At 41.3% G+C, this 19,114-nt stretch overlaps 1 protein-coding gene across 2 annotated transcripts in view; it reads left to right on the top strand.

Annotated features, from left to right (window-relative positions):
• Positions 1–16,565, top strand: part of LRIG3 (leucine rich repeats and immunoglobulin like domains 3) — a 48,362-nt gene extending 31,797 nt beyond the window's left edge. For both annotated transcript variants that reach the window (XM_049115103.1, XM_035696083.2), the window contains exons 9-19: positions 240–320; positions 1,228–1,299; positions 3,786–3,857; positions 4,353–4,516; positions 6,521–6,841; positions 8,047–8,328; positions 9,477–9,929; positions 10,693–10,851; positions 12,490–12,633; positions 12,726–13,001; positions 14,224–16,565. In XM_049115103.1, the coding sequence (XP_048971060.1) occupies positions 240–320; positions 1,228–1,299; positions 3,786–3,857; positions 4,353–4,516; positions 6,521–6,841; positions 8,047–8,328; positions 9,477–9,929; positions 10,693–10,851; positions 12,490–12,633; positions 12,726–13,001; positions 14,224–14,468 (2,269 nt within the window). In that variant the 3' untranslated portion in view covers positions 14,469–16,565. The remainder of the gene's footprint in view (positions 1–239; positions 321–1,227; positions 1,300–3,785; positions 3,858–4,352; positions 4,517–6,520; positions 6,842–8,046; positions 8,329–9,476; positions 9,930–10,692; positions 10,852–12,489; positions 12,634–12,725; positions 13,002–14,223) is intronic.
• Positions 16,566–19,114: the final 2,549 nt, after the last annotated feature.

The raw sequence follows: 19,114 nt of genomic DNA, 5'->3' as shown, positions 1-19,114 counted from the left end.
AAAGTGTTGTTGAGGGAGGAGGCCAGGCTGTAAGGGATGCATGGGGGAGGGAAAGAATTTTCTATTGTTTTGAAAGGGGTGGAGATGATGTGGGGGATTATGAGGAATTTATTACGAATTACATGCCACCTGGGTGGTGATCTTATTAGCTTTCTGAGCATATCTCTGAAGAGAACGCTTCTGTCTTTTGTTAAGTACTTGGTACCAGTTTCGGTAACATTTCTTTTTTTTATAATCAGGGATCTGAAGAACAATGAAATTTCCTGGACTATTGAAGACATGAACGGTGCTTTCTCTGGGCTGGACAAACTGAGACGGCTGTGAGTAGGATCTGCTCCATGGTTGCCTCACTCTCTGACCTCTACTCCGTGAAATCCACTCTGAGATTTGAGAGAATTTAGGACTAGAGGCTCAATCTGGTTGCTTCCCTTGGTCATTTCCCCAAATGAATGTTGTTCTACAAGATGGGTATTAATTAGCTTTTCTTCCTTGGTATGGTGGTTTTATTCAACACTTTGGTGAGTGTTTTATTCAACATTTGGTGAGTCGTATGTACTTATGTTAATATCTAGACAAAAATTTTTAAATTGTTCTGAGTGCTTAGAATCTTGGGATTACCATTGTAAAAGTACATTTCCTAATTTCACCATTTTGAAACTTTCAGTGTTGCATCCTGCTCACAGGGATTTTTAAGTGACATGATCCAGAGTCTGCTGGTGACACTGCAGTAGGTTCCAAGCAGTACAGGAGAAAAAAAAAAAAAAAAACTTGCTTCTGTTCAGCCTTAAAGTGGCCTTGTAGATGCCCAAAGTCTGTGTTTTAAATTTTCAAGCTGAGTTCCATATAACCCTAAACTTTCAAGGATGATGAAAGTGTCCATGGGGAGGAAGGGAAAGGAGAAGATCTGAACTATTGTTGCACTAATTACAGTTCTAAGACCATTTACTTGGAAGTTTCTACCTCTTCCTAAGAGGACTTTGAAAAGCACAGCTTCAGTAGCCACCAGAGTAGCTTATTGAATACCTGTATTGGCTGGGTTTCTGTTGAATGCTTTGAGACCATGCTGACCTGTATCACTGAACGAGATGGCATGAATACATTTTTACATATTGTTTAATTGAAGAAAATAGAATCATCCACAGTGACTTTAAAAGCAATTCTTTTCATGAGAATTCCACCTCCAAATGACTTTAACTGTTCCAATGTAACTTTTTCCTTCCCCCCCAGAATACTCCAGGGAAACCGGATCCGATCTATTACCAAAAAGGCCTTTACTGGTTTGGACGCATTAGAACATCTGTGAGTGACTGGAATTTAATTACCCTAAAAGAGTCTGGGATGGTTATCTACTTATGTGCCATGAGAGATAAACTAGAATGTAGATTTGTTGGCATCCTCTCCATACCATGAAGTATATTTTCATACCCGCTTATCCTCTACCTACCTGTTTATCTACCTGCCTGTATCTGTATGGAAGTAAATAGGTAAACATTTTCCTTTGCATTTGAGGACATCACTACACATTATTGGGTTTTCTTTGCGTTATTTTTCTCAAGTAGTGACACATTTAATTTTTTAAAAAACCTACCATTTATTGTGCACTTACTATACATCAGGAATTATGGCAGGTATTTATGTACAGCCTCATTTAATCCTTGTAAGAAAACTAGTCAATAGCTTCTGTTACCTTTATTTTTAAGTAAAGAAGTGAAGGTGCTGGGTGTCCATTGATTCCATTGACTTGCATTTTATTTTTTAATTTTATTTATTTATTTTTAAAATATTTTATTTATTTATTAATGAGAGACACACACAGAGAGAGGCAGAGACACAGGCAGAGGGAGAAGCAGGCTCCATGCAGGGAGCCCAATGCAGGACTCAATCCCAAGATCCCGGGATCACACCCCTGGGCCGAAGGCAGATGCTCAACCACTGAGCCACCCAGGCGCCCCTGACTTGCATTTTAAAGATTAAAAAAGACAATTCTCCGTGGTCCTCAGGAGTGACATTAGGAGAGTAGTAGCACTGCTTTGAGACTGATTAGTTTGTCATTGCTGCCATTGCGTTATAAATCACACACCTGTTTTTCCATCTTTGTTCTTTCTCTTATTCAGTTTTGCTACCAACCCATCGGGTCGCAATTGACAGAGGCAAGACTCAAGCCACGGCTGCCTCTGCCACAAGTATCCTTGTGCCACACTAGCTCCGGTCCCCACAGTCTCTGTGCCATCCCCTCTTAGTAACTCCTGGCACATATTTTTCAAATGACATTTAGGGATGCCGATCTTTCCAGCCACTAGAAGTGCAAGCTAGACAGTCCTGATAGGAGGCAAAACCTGCAAAACCTGCACTGAGGCAACCAGCTTCTTACAATCATGCGTACATGTCTTACACATGTGTGTGGCAAGAGTACAAAGTCAGAGAAAATATCTCCACCCTGACTATTAGAGAATGTTTATAGCCAAAAGCTTTAATATCCATTAACTTGGACAAAAGAAGTTCAAGGCTTGAATGCACATTGAGTACCAGGAGAGAAGATTTCGCCGTTGTGTGCGACCACCTTGCTGTCTTCTGACTCACTTATTAGTTTGAGGGAGGCCTGGATTGCCAGCCACGCTGACAGAGCAGTTCAGGCCGGAGTCGGATGATTCTGCAAAGCAGAATTTGGAAGGGCGGACCAGTGTTGCTGGACTTCTTGAAACAAATTATTTTCAAAGGGAAACTAGCCAAAGGGTTTGTCATCTGACCCATTCCATTTCTGGGAAAGTGGAATTAGTGGATCAGTGGAGTATTAACCTCTGCTTAGTTTCCTAAGCCTTCTTGACTCTCCCAGCCTCTTTCTCTGCCCACATTCGGTACCTTCACTCTGACCTCTGTTGCCCCCATCTCATTCAGAATCCTTTTTTGTATACCCTGACCCTGGAAAGGAAAACAGAGTAGTAATCATTGTGGAGAGTGCTTTAACTCAAACCGCTCACAAGTACTAATTAAAAATAAAGTCAGCCTAGAATATTCTCCGGTTTTTTAAATGCCCTGCCTGAAGTGTGTTTTAGCAAGTACATCTTGTCTGAACATCTTATTGTCTCCACTGGTGAGTTGTGTGGAGCAGAATGAGCTACTGACCAAGAGCATAGGTTTTGAAACTGAAAATAATGGAGTCCACCTTTTATCTGCCCCTTTCCTGGTAAACAGAGTAAAACCATCTTCTTTTGGGTTGCTGTGAGGAATAAATGTAATACTATGTCAATGTAAATCCTTTAACCCAGTGCATGTCCTAGAAAGTATTTTATACACGAGAGTTTTTTTTTAAAGCATAACTATGAGAAATTTTACTTGTGTATTTAAAAGTTACTATTGCAAATTGAACACCAATAAAAAATACATTTATAAAAAAAATTTAAAAAAATTAAAGTTACTATTGGTTACTAATTTGAATATTGAAAACACAGTAAAACAGTACAGCAGAACAAACCATAAAACTACAAAAAAAAAAAGAAAGAATACAGCAAAACAGCTTAAATCCTCATGAGTCAAATAACCTGTACGTGATGATATAAAACAGGTCTTTTTTTACTATGACAGAACCGGCCTCTGATACAAATACTATTGTTCTTTGGTCCAGACTTCCCTAATGGGTTCTTTTTGGAGTTGCCAGGTCGGTGCATTTCAGCACATGGAGTAGTTTGGTGAATGGGGGGTTGGGGGGACACATACGGGTTCAGCTTCTGCAGGAGGCCTACGGTGACCATGATTTGCTCTAATGTGTTCAATTTGGTTGTTTTCAGAGATCTGAGTGACAACGCAATCATGTCATTACAAGGCAATGCATTTTCACAAATGAAGAAGCTTCAGCAACTGTAAGCTTTCCTTTCCTTTCCAAGAGTTTCAAATAAAACACGGTGTCAGAGGAGCTGTCCTGGGGCATGTCCCACGTAGATCACGTGTCTATAAAAAGCATCTAGCATGTTCTCAGCATACTTTTTATACTAGGAAGCAAAGGGACTTGGTGATTTGTTCCCTTTGTTGAGAAGAGGAGTATCTTTTGGTTTCTGTTACGAATTTGCAGTTTAAATCTGTGGGACCTAATGCAGTGCAAGGCCCAGCATAGTAGCGGGTCTTGAGGAGTGAGGTGTTTTCAGGACATCAGCGGCTCTCCCTCAGGAGGTCAGCAGGAACAACACCACGGTGCTAGCACATCTCTTACATTTTAAGATGAACTAGAGAATACTTATTGCATGGGGTGTGTATATTTTGTTTCTGCATTCATTGCTTTGTTAATATTTACTTGAGTTAGTTTACTCGTAGAATCTGCATTTCATATAAAACAAATTGAACATAATTACTCTCCTCAGGCATTTAAATACATCAAGCCTTTTGTGCGATTGCCAACTAAAATGGCTCCCACAGTGGGTGGCGGAAAACAACTTTCAGAGCTTTGTAAATGCCAGTTGCGCCCATCCTCAGCTGCTAAAAGGAAGAAGTATTTTTGCTGTTAGCCCAGATGGCTTTGTGTGTGGTGAGTGTAACTGTTGCCTCTGCCTTCATTTTTCTTTTTTCCCCTCCAATGAGTGGTCTTGCATAAGCTTCTGTTCTCTTAATGAAGCTTTTATTTCTGCTGAGGTAGATGAAAATGGATCTCTAGCATGCTGATGATTTTAATGTGACAGAGGAGAAGGAGTTTCCTAAAATGTCTGTGTTTTGACACCAGGGTGGTTTGGTGGAACAAGAAAGACGTTGGATCTTGAGAGAACTGATGGGCATTCGCGGCCCTCCCAACTTCCCTAAATCTCAGTGTCTGCGTCTATGGGAAGGGAAGTCTGCAGACCGCCCTCCCCAATTTCAGGCTTGTTGAGAGGCTGAACTACCCCTGTGTAAATGCTGTGTGTTGGGGTAGAAAGAGAAAATTATGAGCTAAAAATTGTGCTCCTGCTGGGTAAAGCATTACAAGTACTGGAAAGTTTGAATTGATTGCAAATCAATGTAAGGTCCATTGTTTTAGCGTCTAAGAATCTCAGCGCTAGAAATCCCAAACCTCACATACCGAGTCAGCAGATCCAGGTCAAAACCCCAGGTTTTCTTCTCCCTGGTGCAGGCTACTGTCTGCCGCACTACCCTGCTGTTTACTACGCACTGCCATGGAGACCTGGGTAAAGATAAATGTGCAGATAGAACACGAAATCAAAGTTTGCTTTAACTTCAGCATATGTTTTAAGATATTACAGAACCCGATTTTACACTGGCCTTTAAAAATTTATTTGAAACTGCTTTGCCTGTGATTGTTTAGTCAAGTACAAGAAAAATATATTTTTTTAGGTTGCAGCACTAAACGGTGCCAACGGTTTCTGGAAATAAAACGTCTGATGTAGCTTTTGGATCTAAATAAGCTTTTGGCATTCACTTAGAAGGGCCCGAGCCATGCCTTTCCCATGGTGCTTATTTCGCAGTTCTCTAGTCCCAAGATAAGAACTCCGTTATTTTGAGACGTGTGTATGGTATCCGTAGATTTTTCTTTCAGTCCCTCCGTTGTGAATCTTAAACATTGATTTACCAGATGAGAACTTTAGAACAGTCGTACGGAAGAAGAAACCGTCTTGATGACAATGTGATATTGGAAGTGAGCAGCGTCGGGGTCACCAGAGCATTCCCAAGCCCCATTCACCCACACACGTGCATGCTCACACCAAACACATGCATGTATGCACTCGGACGATTTTTTTCCAGAGCACCCAGAAACTATCTTTTGGTAGATCTGAGCTGTTTCCTTTCTGGGTTTAGAGCATCTCCAAGAAACTGCAGTTCAAAAAAGGTGACTTTTCCAAAAAGTAACAGAGAACTAAAAATAACCATTTGGAATGAAAGAGTTGTCCAGCTCTAATTACCATGTAGCGCTGACAGTGTAGCATAGCGGCCTGATTGATTGTCTACCCTCAACCCCAGGCGGAAGCCAGGGTCTCACAGGGACTTTGAGAGATGGTTTTTCTTTTGCTACAGGATTATTTGTTTCAACTCTATCTAAAAATTACTGCTCTTTAAGACAGGTTCTGTTTTTGGTAAATGAGGTGTTAATTGCTGTCTTTAGTGATATTGATTTCTTAATTTTGCTGCTGCTTATTCGTGGATAATGTGGGAAAAATTGCAGTTCCTACTAGTAGCTTTTAACGATGATCCATGAGCCTAGAAACTTCTTAACTGATTTCTTTTATATATATATTTATATATATATATATAATCTTAAAGCCTAAGGAGCCTAGGATAAACTATATTCCAAAGAAAGAGTCTCCTCTCAGTTAATGACCGATAAATAGGTCTCAGTGTCTATTTGAAGTGAAGAAATTCGTGTATAAACGCTCTCCTGGGCTGTCCTTTCCACATGAGGACCGTTAGTCCCATCTGGGAAGCCTACACAAAGGGTCACACGCAAGCCGTCGTCTGTTTGGAGTTTCTTGGTATGAAAACCTGAGTGGCGTTTGGACTCTCAAGCCTTAAAATGGTTTTGTTTCCTCCTCTCCTTCTTAAACAGATGATTTTCCTAAACCCCAGATCACCGTTCAGCCAGAAACACAGTCGGCAATAAAAGGTTCCAATTTGAGTTTTATCTGCTCAGCCGCCAGCAGCAGTGACTCCCCAATGACTTTTGCTTGGAAAAAAGACAATGAACTACTGCACGATGCCGAAATGGAAAATTACGCACACCTGCGGGCGCAGGGCGGCGAGGTGATGGAGTACACCACCATTCTCCGGCTCCGCAACGTGGAATTTGCCAGCGAAGGGAAATATCAGTGTGTCATCTCCAATCACTTCGGTTCATCCTACTCTGTCAAAGCCAAGCTTACAGTAAATAGTATGTGACCTGACTTTTCCATTTGCATGTACAGACGCCTTTTAGATTTGGTTTTCTCTCTTTCTCTTCCTTCCACCGCTGTCTCCTGCTCATGGTTCCCCACCTAACCCTGCCTCTCTCTGCCTCTCAGTCCACAACGTTAAGATCCTTGGTACCTACGTGAGCACTTCCCGGGTGCAGGACCCCGTCTTGGTGGGTAGCACGGAGAGGAACCACACGTCATTTGTGTGGTCCACTCTTTGGGAGTTTGCAACGTGTTAGTCTGATGTGGGAGGCCATGAAGGGTGGCTTTGCAGCACCCCACCTTTAATTCAGAGATCTGGCTTTGGAGCCTGCCACTCCTGCTTACAGCTGAGTGACTCTTAGCAAGATGCTTAACCTCCCTGTGCCTCCATTTCCACATCTTTCAATTAGGAACAGCAGTACCTACCTCACGGAGGTATGATAATAATTGGTGTAAAGGACTTAGCCTGGAATACAGTGAATGCTGACTAAATGCACCAAGTATTAGCTGCCGTTAATAAAAATACATAATTGTTTGCTTTGTGTGACCCGAATACGTTTTTTTTTTTTGTTTTTTGTTTTTTTTAATGACAGGAACCTTACCACTTTATGATTTAATTATTTGTACCTTCCAGGGTAAAAGATTTTGGTGTATGATTCATTAATGCATTCATTCCACAAATGGCTGCGGAGGCCTGATGCATAGAACGATTTTGAGTTTAAAATTGTAGGACACAAAGAAAAAATAAATAAATAAATAATAAAATAAAATTGTAGGACACAACACGTATCTGAAGTCACAGAATGTTAGAGCCAGGAGGGACTTAAAAAAAAAAAAGATGATGATGATGATGATGATGATGATGATGAAATGAGTGGTCTGGGTACAAAGAGGTGAATTGATCTGCCCAAGATCTCCCAGATAATTACTGAGGAAACTAAAAAGTAAGTGGGAGAAAGTAGAAAGCTGTATAGTCTGTCCATCAGGTGACCCGTGTGTCAGCCTGACCTCATCCTTTCTGTACCTGTGTGTAATCTTGAGGGGATCTCTTCATCTCAACTTTAGATTCTTTGTCTTGCAGTCAGAAATAACCTCTGCCTGACCTATGGCAGGGGCATTTGTGAGTATACGTTAAAAAAAAAACAGAATGAAAATCTTTAAAACTCTGTAGCACTAATACACACTCTTTATCTGATTTCAGTGCTCCCTTCCTTCACCAAGACCCCCATGGACCTCACCATCCGTGCCGGGGCCATGGCGCGCTTGGAGTGCGCTGCCCTGGGACATCCAGCCCCACAGATAGCCTGGCAGAAGGATGGGGGTACAGACTTCCCAGCCGCGAGGGAGAGACGCATGCATGTTATGCCTGAGGATGATGTGTTCTTTATTGTGGATGTGAAGATAGAGGACATTGGGGTTTACAGCTGCACAGCCCAGAACAGTGCGGGAAGCATTTCTGCTAATGCAACTCTGACTGTCCTGGGTAAGTGGCTATTGTCAGATTCCGTGATAAAAATTAAACACGCTAGCTCGGCCAAAGGCCTTAAGTGTCAGAAGTTGCGAGGGTGAGAGGTAATGCATAGGACACTGCCCTTCCCTGGAAAGAACAGACGGCTTCCCAGGAGCGCCTTACATCTGTGTGTGTGGCCGATGGGACAAGTCTATTCCTCTCTTTCAAGGGTCAGGGAAGAGTAAATGCTGTGTCGCTTCCCCGTTTTTGCAGGAATCACCTTCCTCTCCCCTACTCTCCCCATCGCATAGGCTCTACCCGCAGTCTCCACCCTATGAAACACGTATAAGAAGATAAGTCATGTGAGCACTTTGGGAAGGACCTATCCTCTCTTGTCTTGGTCTACTGTACCGTTCTGGAAACCAGAGTGTGTCTTTTACCTTTTGCCTAAACAGGAGCTTTTGAAAAAGGTGCACGTGTTCATCGTATACGTATCTTTGAGGGAGTTGAGCAAAGTAGCCTATGAACACCAAAGAATAGATGTACCTTCAGACTTTAGCATATAGGTTTGGACATCCAGCCCCAGAAAGTTCCCCCTTAAAAATTTAAACATTCTGACTTTTTTTCATTCATCGACCTACCCCCCTGCTTAAAATTATTTTTAGGCACTTTTTCCATTTCTAAGAGATACCTAGAATGTTTTGCATTGCCCCTCTCATTCCATCCCAAGGGTGGGAGAGACTTGGCAGCCCAGGTGGCTCAGCGGTTTAGCACTGCCTTCGGCCCAGGGTGTGATCCTGGGGTCCCGGGATCGAGTCCCACATCAGGCTCCCTGCATGGAGCCTGCTTCTCCCTCTGCCTGTGTCTCTGCCTCTCTCTGTCTCTCATGAATAAATAAAATGAATTAAAAAAAAAAAAAAAGACTGGGAGAGACTGAGATTGAAAAAAAATAGTAAACATTATCCTTAACAGGTGTTACAAGTGACAGCCAGGTAACAGAATGCAATCCCGATCGTGGTGTGTGTGTGTAGGCTCTCAAAGGAGCATACGCGTGAGGCCGTGGAAGGGTACGATGGGTACGAAGGGTTCCATTGGTGTGCACTCGGGGGGTGGGTCTTCGGACCTACCTGCCAAACCCAATCTCATGGAGGGGCTTAAAAGCACACCCCTTGTTATTTCAGAAACACCATCGTTTTTGCGGCCCCTGCTAGACCGAACCGTGACCAAGGGAGAAACTGCTGTCCTGCAGTGCATCGCTGGAGGCAGCCCCCCTCCCAGGTTGAACTGGACCAAGGACGACAGCCCCTTGGTGGTCACCGAAAGGCACTTCTTTGCAGCAGGCAATCAGCTGCTGATCATCGTGGACTCTGATGTCAGTGATGCCGGGAAATACACATGTGAAATGTCGAACACCCTGGGCACCGAGAGGGGCAACGTGCGCCTCAGCGTGATCCCCACCCCCACCTGCGACTCCCCTCAGATGACCGCCTCGTCACTGGACGATGACGGGTGGGCCACCGTGGGCGTCGTGATCATAGCGGTGGTGTGCTGCGTGGTGGGCACGTCGCTCGTGTGGGTGGTCATCATATACCACACAAGGCGGAGGAACGAAGATTGCAGCATCACCAACACAGGTGTGTAAACAGAAGCTTGGCCCCGGGGGGCCGTAGTCATGTGTGTCTGTGGTCCTGTGGTCATTTTCTTCCAGAATGTGTGTGTCTCTCACAGCCTGAGGCCGTGTCAGAAGGGTGACTCATTTGTTTCAAACGGCAGGAATATGGTCAGCTAAAAATAACACCCCGGCCCCTAATAAAGCTGGTGGTGTTTAAAGATTAATCCTTTTTGTTAAGCCCCCCCGCAGAATGCCCTGCTGGCTGTGCGATCCGGTCCAAACACAGAGTCAAGCAGTCCCACTGCTTCACACGGGGGTGACCTACGAGGCCTCCCCCCCGTGTAGCTCTTGTCTCGTCATGGGTGTGCCCGTGTGCGTGTGCAGGCGTGCAGGGAGGATCCCGTTACTGTTGGGAGGGGCCGTGACTTGAGGAACATGTGTGAACTCCCACACCCATGCATCCTGAGTCCGAAACACGGCAGAAATCAAGCTTAATTGGGGAGCTTAGCTACTACCCCACTGAGACTCCCAGGCCTTTATGTTTTGGAACATCACTTTCAGAAATTCGGGAGGGGCATCCAGATAAAAGTAGAAAATTGGCCTGTGCTGCCCCCAGCAGCAGAGCCCCAGTCTTCCTCACCTGAGGACTGGACAACCGAGATGGGTTTTCAGGAGTAGACTTCTTTGTTCTGGACACAAACGGAGACCGTGTACGTACTGTCCATCGGGGAAGGTTGTAGGGCCGTGTCCAGTCACTCCTGGTTAACACTGCTGTCGGGTTACAGATGAGACCAACTTGCCGGCAGATATCCCGAGTTACTTGTCATCTCAGGGAACCTTAGCCGACAGGCAGGATGGCTACATCTCCTCAGAAAGCGGAAGCCACCACCAGTTTGTCACTTCTTCAGGAGGTGGATTTTTCTTACCGCAACATGACAGCAATGGTAAGTGTTTAAAATGAACCCTGGACCCCATGGTTGTCTTGAAACAATCTGATGGAAAGGCTCGGATACAGTATTAATTTTCACCAGAAATAGATACACTCCTAGATCTAGGGACTGACCCAAGATCACTGGCAAAGCTGAAATTAAATGTGGTTATGCCTTTCTCTTAAATACTAGAAAAATCTTTGTTTCTGATAATAAGAGAAGACAAGTAGGAAAATTAGAGCTTAATTTCTCAAAAAAAAAAAAAAAAAAAGCCTAATTTCTCCATGCAGCATGATACTTTCTTTATGCTCGAAGTATTCCTTGGCACTAAAAGTCCTCCTTTCTTAAATGGCATTAACTGGTTTCACATATGGTCGTAAAACGTCAAAATGATTTAAGATTCTATTAGAGAAATCAGATTTTTGACTCTTGCTTTAAGAACTGCACGGTTTTAAGAATGCTCGTGGAGGAGCCATAATGCAGGCACACGGGCTTGGTCCAAGACCCCCTTCCGACACTTGCTCCCTGTGCATCCTGGGCAGTCATACACTATTTCCTTATTAGGTGGTTATGAAATTCAGTCAAATGATATCGGAAACCTGTATGGTGCTTGGCACACATCAAGGGCTCCCAAAGTAGAAACTGTTGACATTCTTTTCAAACATTTTACCGTCTTTTCCCACAAGCACTTATTGACTATCTGCTCTGCGGTGGATCCCGGAGTCAACGTGTTTTCGGACTCCTAGTGTAGGCAGTGGTGAGACCAGGAAAAGGCAACAAATGGTCACAAAGTGTTTGGCAAGGCAGGTGATAGAGGGTATACAGATGGAAGATTTGCACACACACACACACACGGGGGGGTGTTCTGGTTGCAGCCTCCTTCAAATGTAGCAGGGTCTACTGAAGAGACATTTATGAAAGCTTAAAGCGACAGACCCGGAACATAATAATGCCGTGTCACTTGGATGCTGGGGCTGGCGATTGATCCTCTGGGAGCAGCTCTAGAGGCCACCAGCCCTGACTGAATCACGTCTTGCGCCTTCTTTTCTGAGACTGCCCAGTTCCCGCTTCCCAGGCACATGGCCCATCGAGGCCTCTCTCACCTGTGCTACATCTCTTGTCCTCGTGGCCACGACTAACCGGCACATCATTTCTGGGTTGTTTGGCTCAGATACTCACAATAGAGTGGGCGGGGCGGGGGGGGTTGTTGTTTGGGCTGAGCTCAGCTTTGAGCTGAGCATTCAGAGATCATTTGTTGAATGCCACTTCCTGGTCCTGCTCATCTGTGACTTTCGGGAGGGAGGGGGCAGCGCTGATGGCCTCGTGTGTTTCAGGCCACGGCTGCTTTGGCTGCAGTGTGCACGTGCAGGTCAGTTCCTCTTGGATGCTCCTGGGCGCCAGCACCCAGGTGAACACATGTCGTAGAATGGTTAATCGCGTCCTCTTCTTGGAAGATGGCACAGATTTAGTCACTAATCTGTAGGCCTCAGTAAATGTTTTAAAACCCTAACATAAATTTCTCTAGTTTTTTTCTTTTGTATGCCATTCTATCCAAAATTTTTATCTATAAATATGGAAAATGCCCAAAGTGGAGAGAATGTTGACAGGTACTTGAATCAAATTCATTCAGTGACTACAATGTCTGTTTTGAAGGGACCTGCCACATTGACAATAGTAGTGAAGCCGATGTGGAAGTTGCCACGGATCCGTTCCTTTGTCCCTTTCTGGGGTCCTCAGGCCCTGTGTATTTGAAGGGGAATGTGTACAGCTCAGATCCATTTGAAGCCTATCATACAGGTATGTGATTCTCTTACCTGAGTTCTCTTCTGTTTCCTGGAGACTTCCAGAAGCACTAACTCCATCTCTGATACTGTCCTCAATTTTCAAAGGTTGTGGTCCTGACCTGAGAACAGCCTTGATGGACCACTGTGAGCCCAGTTACATAAAGAAAAAGGAGTGCTACCCATGTCCTTATCCTTCAGAGGACTCCTGCGAACAGAGTGTCAGTGATATAGGATGGCCTTCACATGTGAGGAAGTTACTCAACTCTACTTACTCTCAAAATGAAGGACCTGGAGTGAAAAGTTTGTGTCTAAACAAGTCCTCTTTAGATTTTAGTCCAAGTCCAGAGCCAGCATCAGTTACTTCAAATAATTCTTTCATGGGTAAGTTTATTAAATTATTAGACACCTTGACTCAGGCAGGACTCCTGTTCCAAGTTGCATGTGGGAGAGCAATGAGCCTCAAATGCCAAACTTGTTGAAAAATGTTTTTTTCTTTTTTTTTAAATCATGTTGTCATGACATCCTATGAGTTAGTATACGTGTTTCTAAAGGCAAAGTCAGACATGGAGGATTTTACTTGATTATGTATTTAATCCGTAACTAAGCCTTAGGAGCTTTCTGGTTAACTCTGTGTGTGGCATCATCTAGAGGACAAGTTTTGGGAGTGACTTAGGAGCTCCATTTGTCAGCCATGTGGAAAAAGTGGTTTTGGGCTACAGCAGCTTTTGGGGTGGAGTTGTATGCACTGCATGATTGTGGTTTGGGATGTCTGGTGGGTCACCCTTTGACTCTGGTCAAAGGGTGGACAGCGTCCCACCTGGCAACAACCGCCTGTCAGCCAGGCCGGACTGCTTTGGCAGAGGAGACCATCAGAGCCTCAAAGCCCAAGTCGATGGTGGTAGACTCTGGCTAGCGCCAAGACTCGTTTGTGGATTTCTTTTTGTCTAGTGCATGGGGACAAAGGGTGGAAGAACTGAGATCATCTTTTCACTAAATGGAGATATGGGAAAATGAACCACAAATTGTCTTGTTTTAATAATAAAAAAAAAGAATCTTAAAATATTTTACCCAATTTTGAGAAATTGTATGTTTTGTCACAGTATAATTGCTTACTCCTTTTTCAAAAAATGAAAATGACTTTTTTATGACTGTGACAAGAATTTGAGGCAGTTAAATAATATTTTGCCAGTAAAGAAGAAAGGGCAAGGCATCAGGATTATTTTGGAAGAAACTTTCTATACCCAGGTGCAGTTGATACCTGCTAACCCACAATCCAGATCTCCTTCATGGAGAATTGTAGACTGTCAAGTACTAAAGCCAGGGTTTGGAAGAACTTACACTGGGGAACCTCATTGCTCAATGATTACTATTACTGTAGAGGATGAAATGTGATAAAGAATGGGCATACGGTATTCATTACCCAGCTCCATATTGTAAGTTCTCTCTCCATAACTGGATGCACACACGCCCGATACCATAAATGACTTGTAGAAAACATTTACTCGTGTTCACGGGCTAAGATGCTCCTTCATTGGAAATGTGTTTTGATTTACATGCTAGCCAGTGGACCCATTCGCTCAAGGGCTTGCTTGCTTGCTTTCAGGAACATTTGGAAAGCCTCTGAAGAGAGCTCATCTGGATGCCTTTTCAAGCTTTGGACAGCCAGTGGATTGTCAGCCAAGAGCCTTTCACCTGAAAACTCGTTCTTCCCCAGACTTGGACTCTGAGTCAGAGGAATATGGGAAAGAAAGGACAGATTTTCAGCAAGAAAATCACACATGTACCTATAAACAGACCGTAGAAAACCACAGGACTCCAAATTTTCAGTCTTATGACTTGGACACATAGACAGAATGAGAGCAAAGAAGAGCTCTAACATACTACCTCAAGTGGACTTTTATTTAAAAGAGAGAATCCTATGTTTTTAAATGGAGTTATGAATTTTAAAAGGATAAAATGTCTTATTTATACAGATGGACCAAAATTACAAAAAGTTATAAAAATTTTATACTGGGAGTAACTTTCATATAAGAATACCTTTTTAAAACTATTTTAACTTTGTTTTATGCAAAAAAAAAAATCTTATGTAAGTTAATGGTGTGAATCCATGACCTTTTTATGTATTTTTATAATGCCAGATTTCTTTTTATTGAAAATGAGTACTAAAGCATTTTAAATAATACCTGTCTTGTACCCTTTTTGAATAGAGTTCACTTAATTTTATTTTGCACATTGCATTTAATAAAATGTGTCATTGGGATCCCATGCCCCATCTATACAACTACAGTTTTTATTGTTTTTGACACATTTTAGGCTTAATAATTTCATATTATCATGTCTCAAATTGATGGAAATTAGGCTCAGCACATTAAAATATAAGCAAAAAGATGACCACTCTGCCTATCACACAAGGTTGAGGTAATACGGACTCTAATTGGATTAGTGTATGTGAAAGCACATTATAAATGTAAAAGAACTACAAAGATTTGAGGTACATTAATTTATTCCTAACTTTACAAATAAAAAAAAAAGATTTGTTGGTATAGTCTGCTCTAATGCAGTACAGCCACCATTGCTTAAATCACTGTTCAAGCCATGTTTCTTTAATTATAATAATGCCTTATGTGGTCTAATGCCCTGTGCTTTTCCAAATAGTTTCACATTCACCATCCCTTTAATTATAACAAGAGCGTGGTTTATTGCACATTTCTATAGTTAAAATGGCTATAACCAAGGTGGATTTTCATCCAGTGTTCCAGCTGAGAATGGGATGTTGATGGAATTCTTGGTTATTCTTACTGATTTTCTGCTGGATGAGCAGTTCTAATAGAAAAGCTACTTTTAAACTATTCTGCAACATTCCTTAAGAATTAAAATACTTTTCTAATTTGGTCAAACTGAGTATCAAATCTGTTACTTGAACGATTTAAAATACTTGTTTTAAACAGTACTTAGATAAAAACGGCATTACATGACTGGCGTGTACACACACAAAATGAATATAGTCATTTTAAAAATTAAGCGACATTGTCTTAAGTAATTGAAATAAACTTAAGCTTAACAATTCACATGATGAAACGGGATTGTTTTAAAACAAATTCTTGTTTTCATATGTAGTGTAAAGACAAATCCTCTTGCCCAGAAGTTAGATATGCGTGGGAAGAGTTAACATCACACATTAAGCTTCAAAATCTAACTTGATGAAGGTGTTAATTTATGCCATTGTCAGTTCTTTGAACTAAAGTGAAAGCAGATATTAGAAAAGCAAATTCTTCTCAGAGGATCTGTTGGGGGTGACTTTTCCTGCTTAATCAGTGTATAGCTTTGTTGTTTGTGAGCCAGAAACCTGGAACTCAGATTCAGTAAGATTTTCCTCCTTTAGTTTGGACACCAGAGGCCAGGAAGTGGATCCTTCCCTGGACCACCAGTAACTAACTGCAGAGAAGTGATTTTATATGCTTTGGCTTTATCCTATTGCCAGATTCTCAAAATCGTATTGTTAATCTGTCTTCATTATTGCCAGATGCCATGCAAGCATTGATAGAGATCTATTCAATGATTATCAACCTCTTATAAGGATTTAGTTTTTCCAGAGTTAGCCCCAAAGGGTTAAATCATTAACACTTGAAATTCAAAAAGTAGATTTACTCTACATTAATACGGTCTTTCCCTTTCACTCTGTGCTGAAACCTATGAATTACATATAATTTTGGCTGTAGGGAGAAGCAAGCAATTTCTCATTGACATTTGCAGGAAAAGAATATATAATATTGAGTCTCCATATTAAAATGAATCTAGTAGGTATTAAGATATCCTAAAATAATAGACTACAGAAAAAAATAGATGTAAATATTAAATCATTTGGCTTATTTGAAAAGAAATGCTTAAAATTTTCAGTTTAATCTTTCTATACTTTCCAATAAAGACCAATTCATGTACAACATATCTTAATGTCGTAGATGTGATGTTCACCCAACTTCGACACTGTTTTTTCTTCATTACTAACGCTAATGATAACATCGTTACTATGTATAATCTTGGCTGATTTTTAAGATATTGGGAGATAAATATTCCTTACTTGTGGCCAACAACATTTTATGAAATACAATCCGTGGGACGTTAACAAACTTATTTTCCCAGTCTCTTACAGAAAGAAACCAAAAATTATTTCTTAAAATATAGCCAATGGTACTATTATTTTTAAAAAAGGAAAGTGATTTGGTATTTGTACACACCTGAGGGGTTTTAGTCTTTTTGATTTAATGTGATAGGAAGTAATTCATAACCAATATTACAATAGATGTGCTTTGGTGGTATTTTTGAAAGAGAATGAGAACCAAATGTTACCGCAGAGTGCCTGTTCTGTGCCTCCCACTCTTGGAATCTGCAGTGGTTGGACTTGTGTAATAGGATAATTTAGAACTCACTATTTTTAAGACAGTATTCTATTAACACATTGAATAACTCAGTGTCCTGCCAAAAAAACTATTAGAGTCTTCAAAGAGGGGTACAGTTTCTTCACGAATTGAATAATTTCAATATTCTAGAAATATCCAGTTACCAGAACTTATCTTTTTCATGAGGCATTGCTTAAACAAATGTATAAAAAGTCTTGAAACAGTCTCAAGAGGTTTTAGATTTGTCCAAAAATGGCACAGAGGTACTTTAGTTGGGATTTTCTTTTAAGAGAGAAGAGGGTTCGCCAACATATATTTACTGAGTTATCCCAATATTTGGGGTCTTTGGTTCTATTTTTTTAATTTAAATTCAATCAATTAAAGTGTTATTGGTTTCACAGATAGAGGTCAGTGATTCTCTGATTTCGTCTTGCTTTATATCTTCTTCTTTTGCCCTACGATCCCGTTTTGTTTCTTAAATTCCACAGATGAGTGAGATCATATAATTGTCTTTCTCTGATTGATGTATTTTGCCTAGCATAGTACCCTCTAGTTGCATCCACATTGCAAATGGTAAGATTGCTCTTTTTGATGGCTGAGTAGTATTCCACTGTGTACATATGTATCACATCTTTATCTGTTCATCTGTTGATGCACATCTGGGCTCTTTCCACAATTTGGCTATTGTAGACATTGCTGCTATAAACAATGGGGTGCAGGTGCCCCTTCGGATCACCACATTTGTACCTTTGCAGTGAATCCCTAGTAGTGCAATTGCTGGGTCATAGAGGGTAGCTCTATTTTCAGCTTTTTGAGGAAGCTCCATACCATTTCCCAGAGTGACTGCACCAGCTTGCATCCCCACCAACAGTGCAAGAGGGTTCCCCCTTCCTGCATCCTTACCAACATCTGTTGTTTCCTGACTTGGTAATTGTAACCATTCTGATTGGTGTGGGGTGGTATCTCATTGGGGTTTTGATTTGTATTTCCCTGATGCCGAGTGACATTGAGCATTTTCTCTTGTGTCTGCTGGCCATTTGTATGTCTTCTTTGGAGAAATGTCTGTTCACATCTTCAGGCCATTTTTTTTTTTTTTTTTTTGAGAAACCTGGTAGTGATGAGTGTCTTTTAATATAGATGTTTGATTTTACTTGAGATATATTATCAAGATAAAACTCCCTTGAAAATCTATATTATAGGTTGAAATGTATACAACTCAAATTCTCACTAGTATAAGAATTGTAATTTCTTATTCCTACTGTATTTAGTGTCAAGAGTCTGAATTCTATATCCTCCCATGTGGTTACTGATATTCATGAATACAGAAATTATAACCAGCATTCACATGTAGCTTTTTATTAGAATTATATTTTTTAATTAAAGAATTTTTGAGATACATTTTAAGGAATAAGGCAAAGCAATTCATAACTATTACAATTTCACTCTTGGATGTAATTTTCTCATATCTTTATTGAGTTTCATGGTTGATTTTGGCTTTTAACAAGTTTAACTTTTTTTTAAATCCTGTTTGAACATAACACCTAATGCTTTCATGAGATTATTGCCATTGTTTGGGTAGTTACTTTGATGTCTCTGCATATGGCTTTATTTTGATCTACAGCTCAGAGTTGAAATTTGATAACACACTAGCAGTTATCACACATTTCATATATGCTTAGTTGTATATTTTGAATAGGTGATATAGAAAGGAGTAAAATGATCTTTGTCCTAATCATCAGTGGGACAGGAAGCAGGTTCATAAATATTTATAATACACTGTGTTAAATGCTATAACTTAGTAGGGTCCCTGTAACTGACACTAATTTTGTCTCTAATTCTAATTGAACTCCCTAAAAGTGTTACATGCAGTTCACATATCCTAGAAGAAGTTGATTATCTGGGTTTTTCCACCTGTATCCCAGAACAATTGTGCTTCCGATACTCCCGTCCATGTTTAAGTATCAATAATCACCACTCCTGTAAATTTGGCACCTGAAATGTCCTCAAGATTATTTATGCCTTCCTTCTTAGCCCATTGCTACTGCCAGGTTCAGACCCTGACCTGTCTCTTAAATCAGTGTCTTGTCCTTTGTCTCT

This window comes from Canis lupus, chromosome 10 (assembly GCF_003254725.2).
Source record: "Canis lupus dingo isolate Sandy chromosome 10, ASM325472v2, whole genome shotgun sequence".
NCBI lineage: Eukaryota > Metazoa > Chordata > Mammalia > Carnivora > Canidae > Canis > Canis lupus.
The sequence above is the reverse complement of the archived record's forward strand: the minus strand, read 5'-3'. Positions and strand labels throughout refer to the sequence as shown.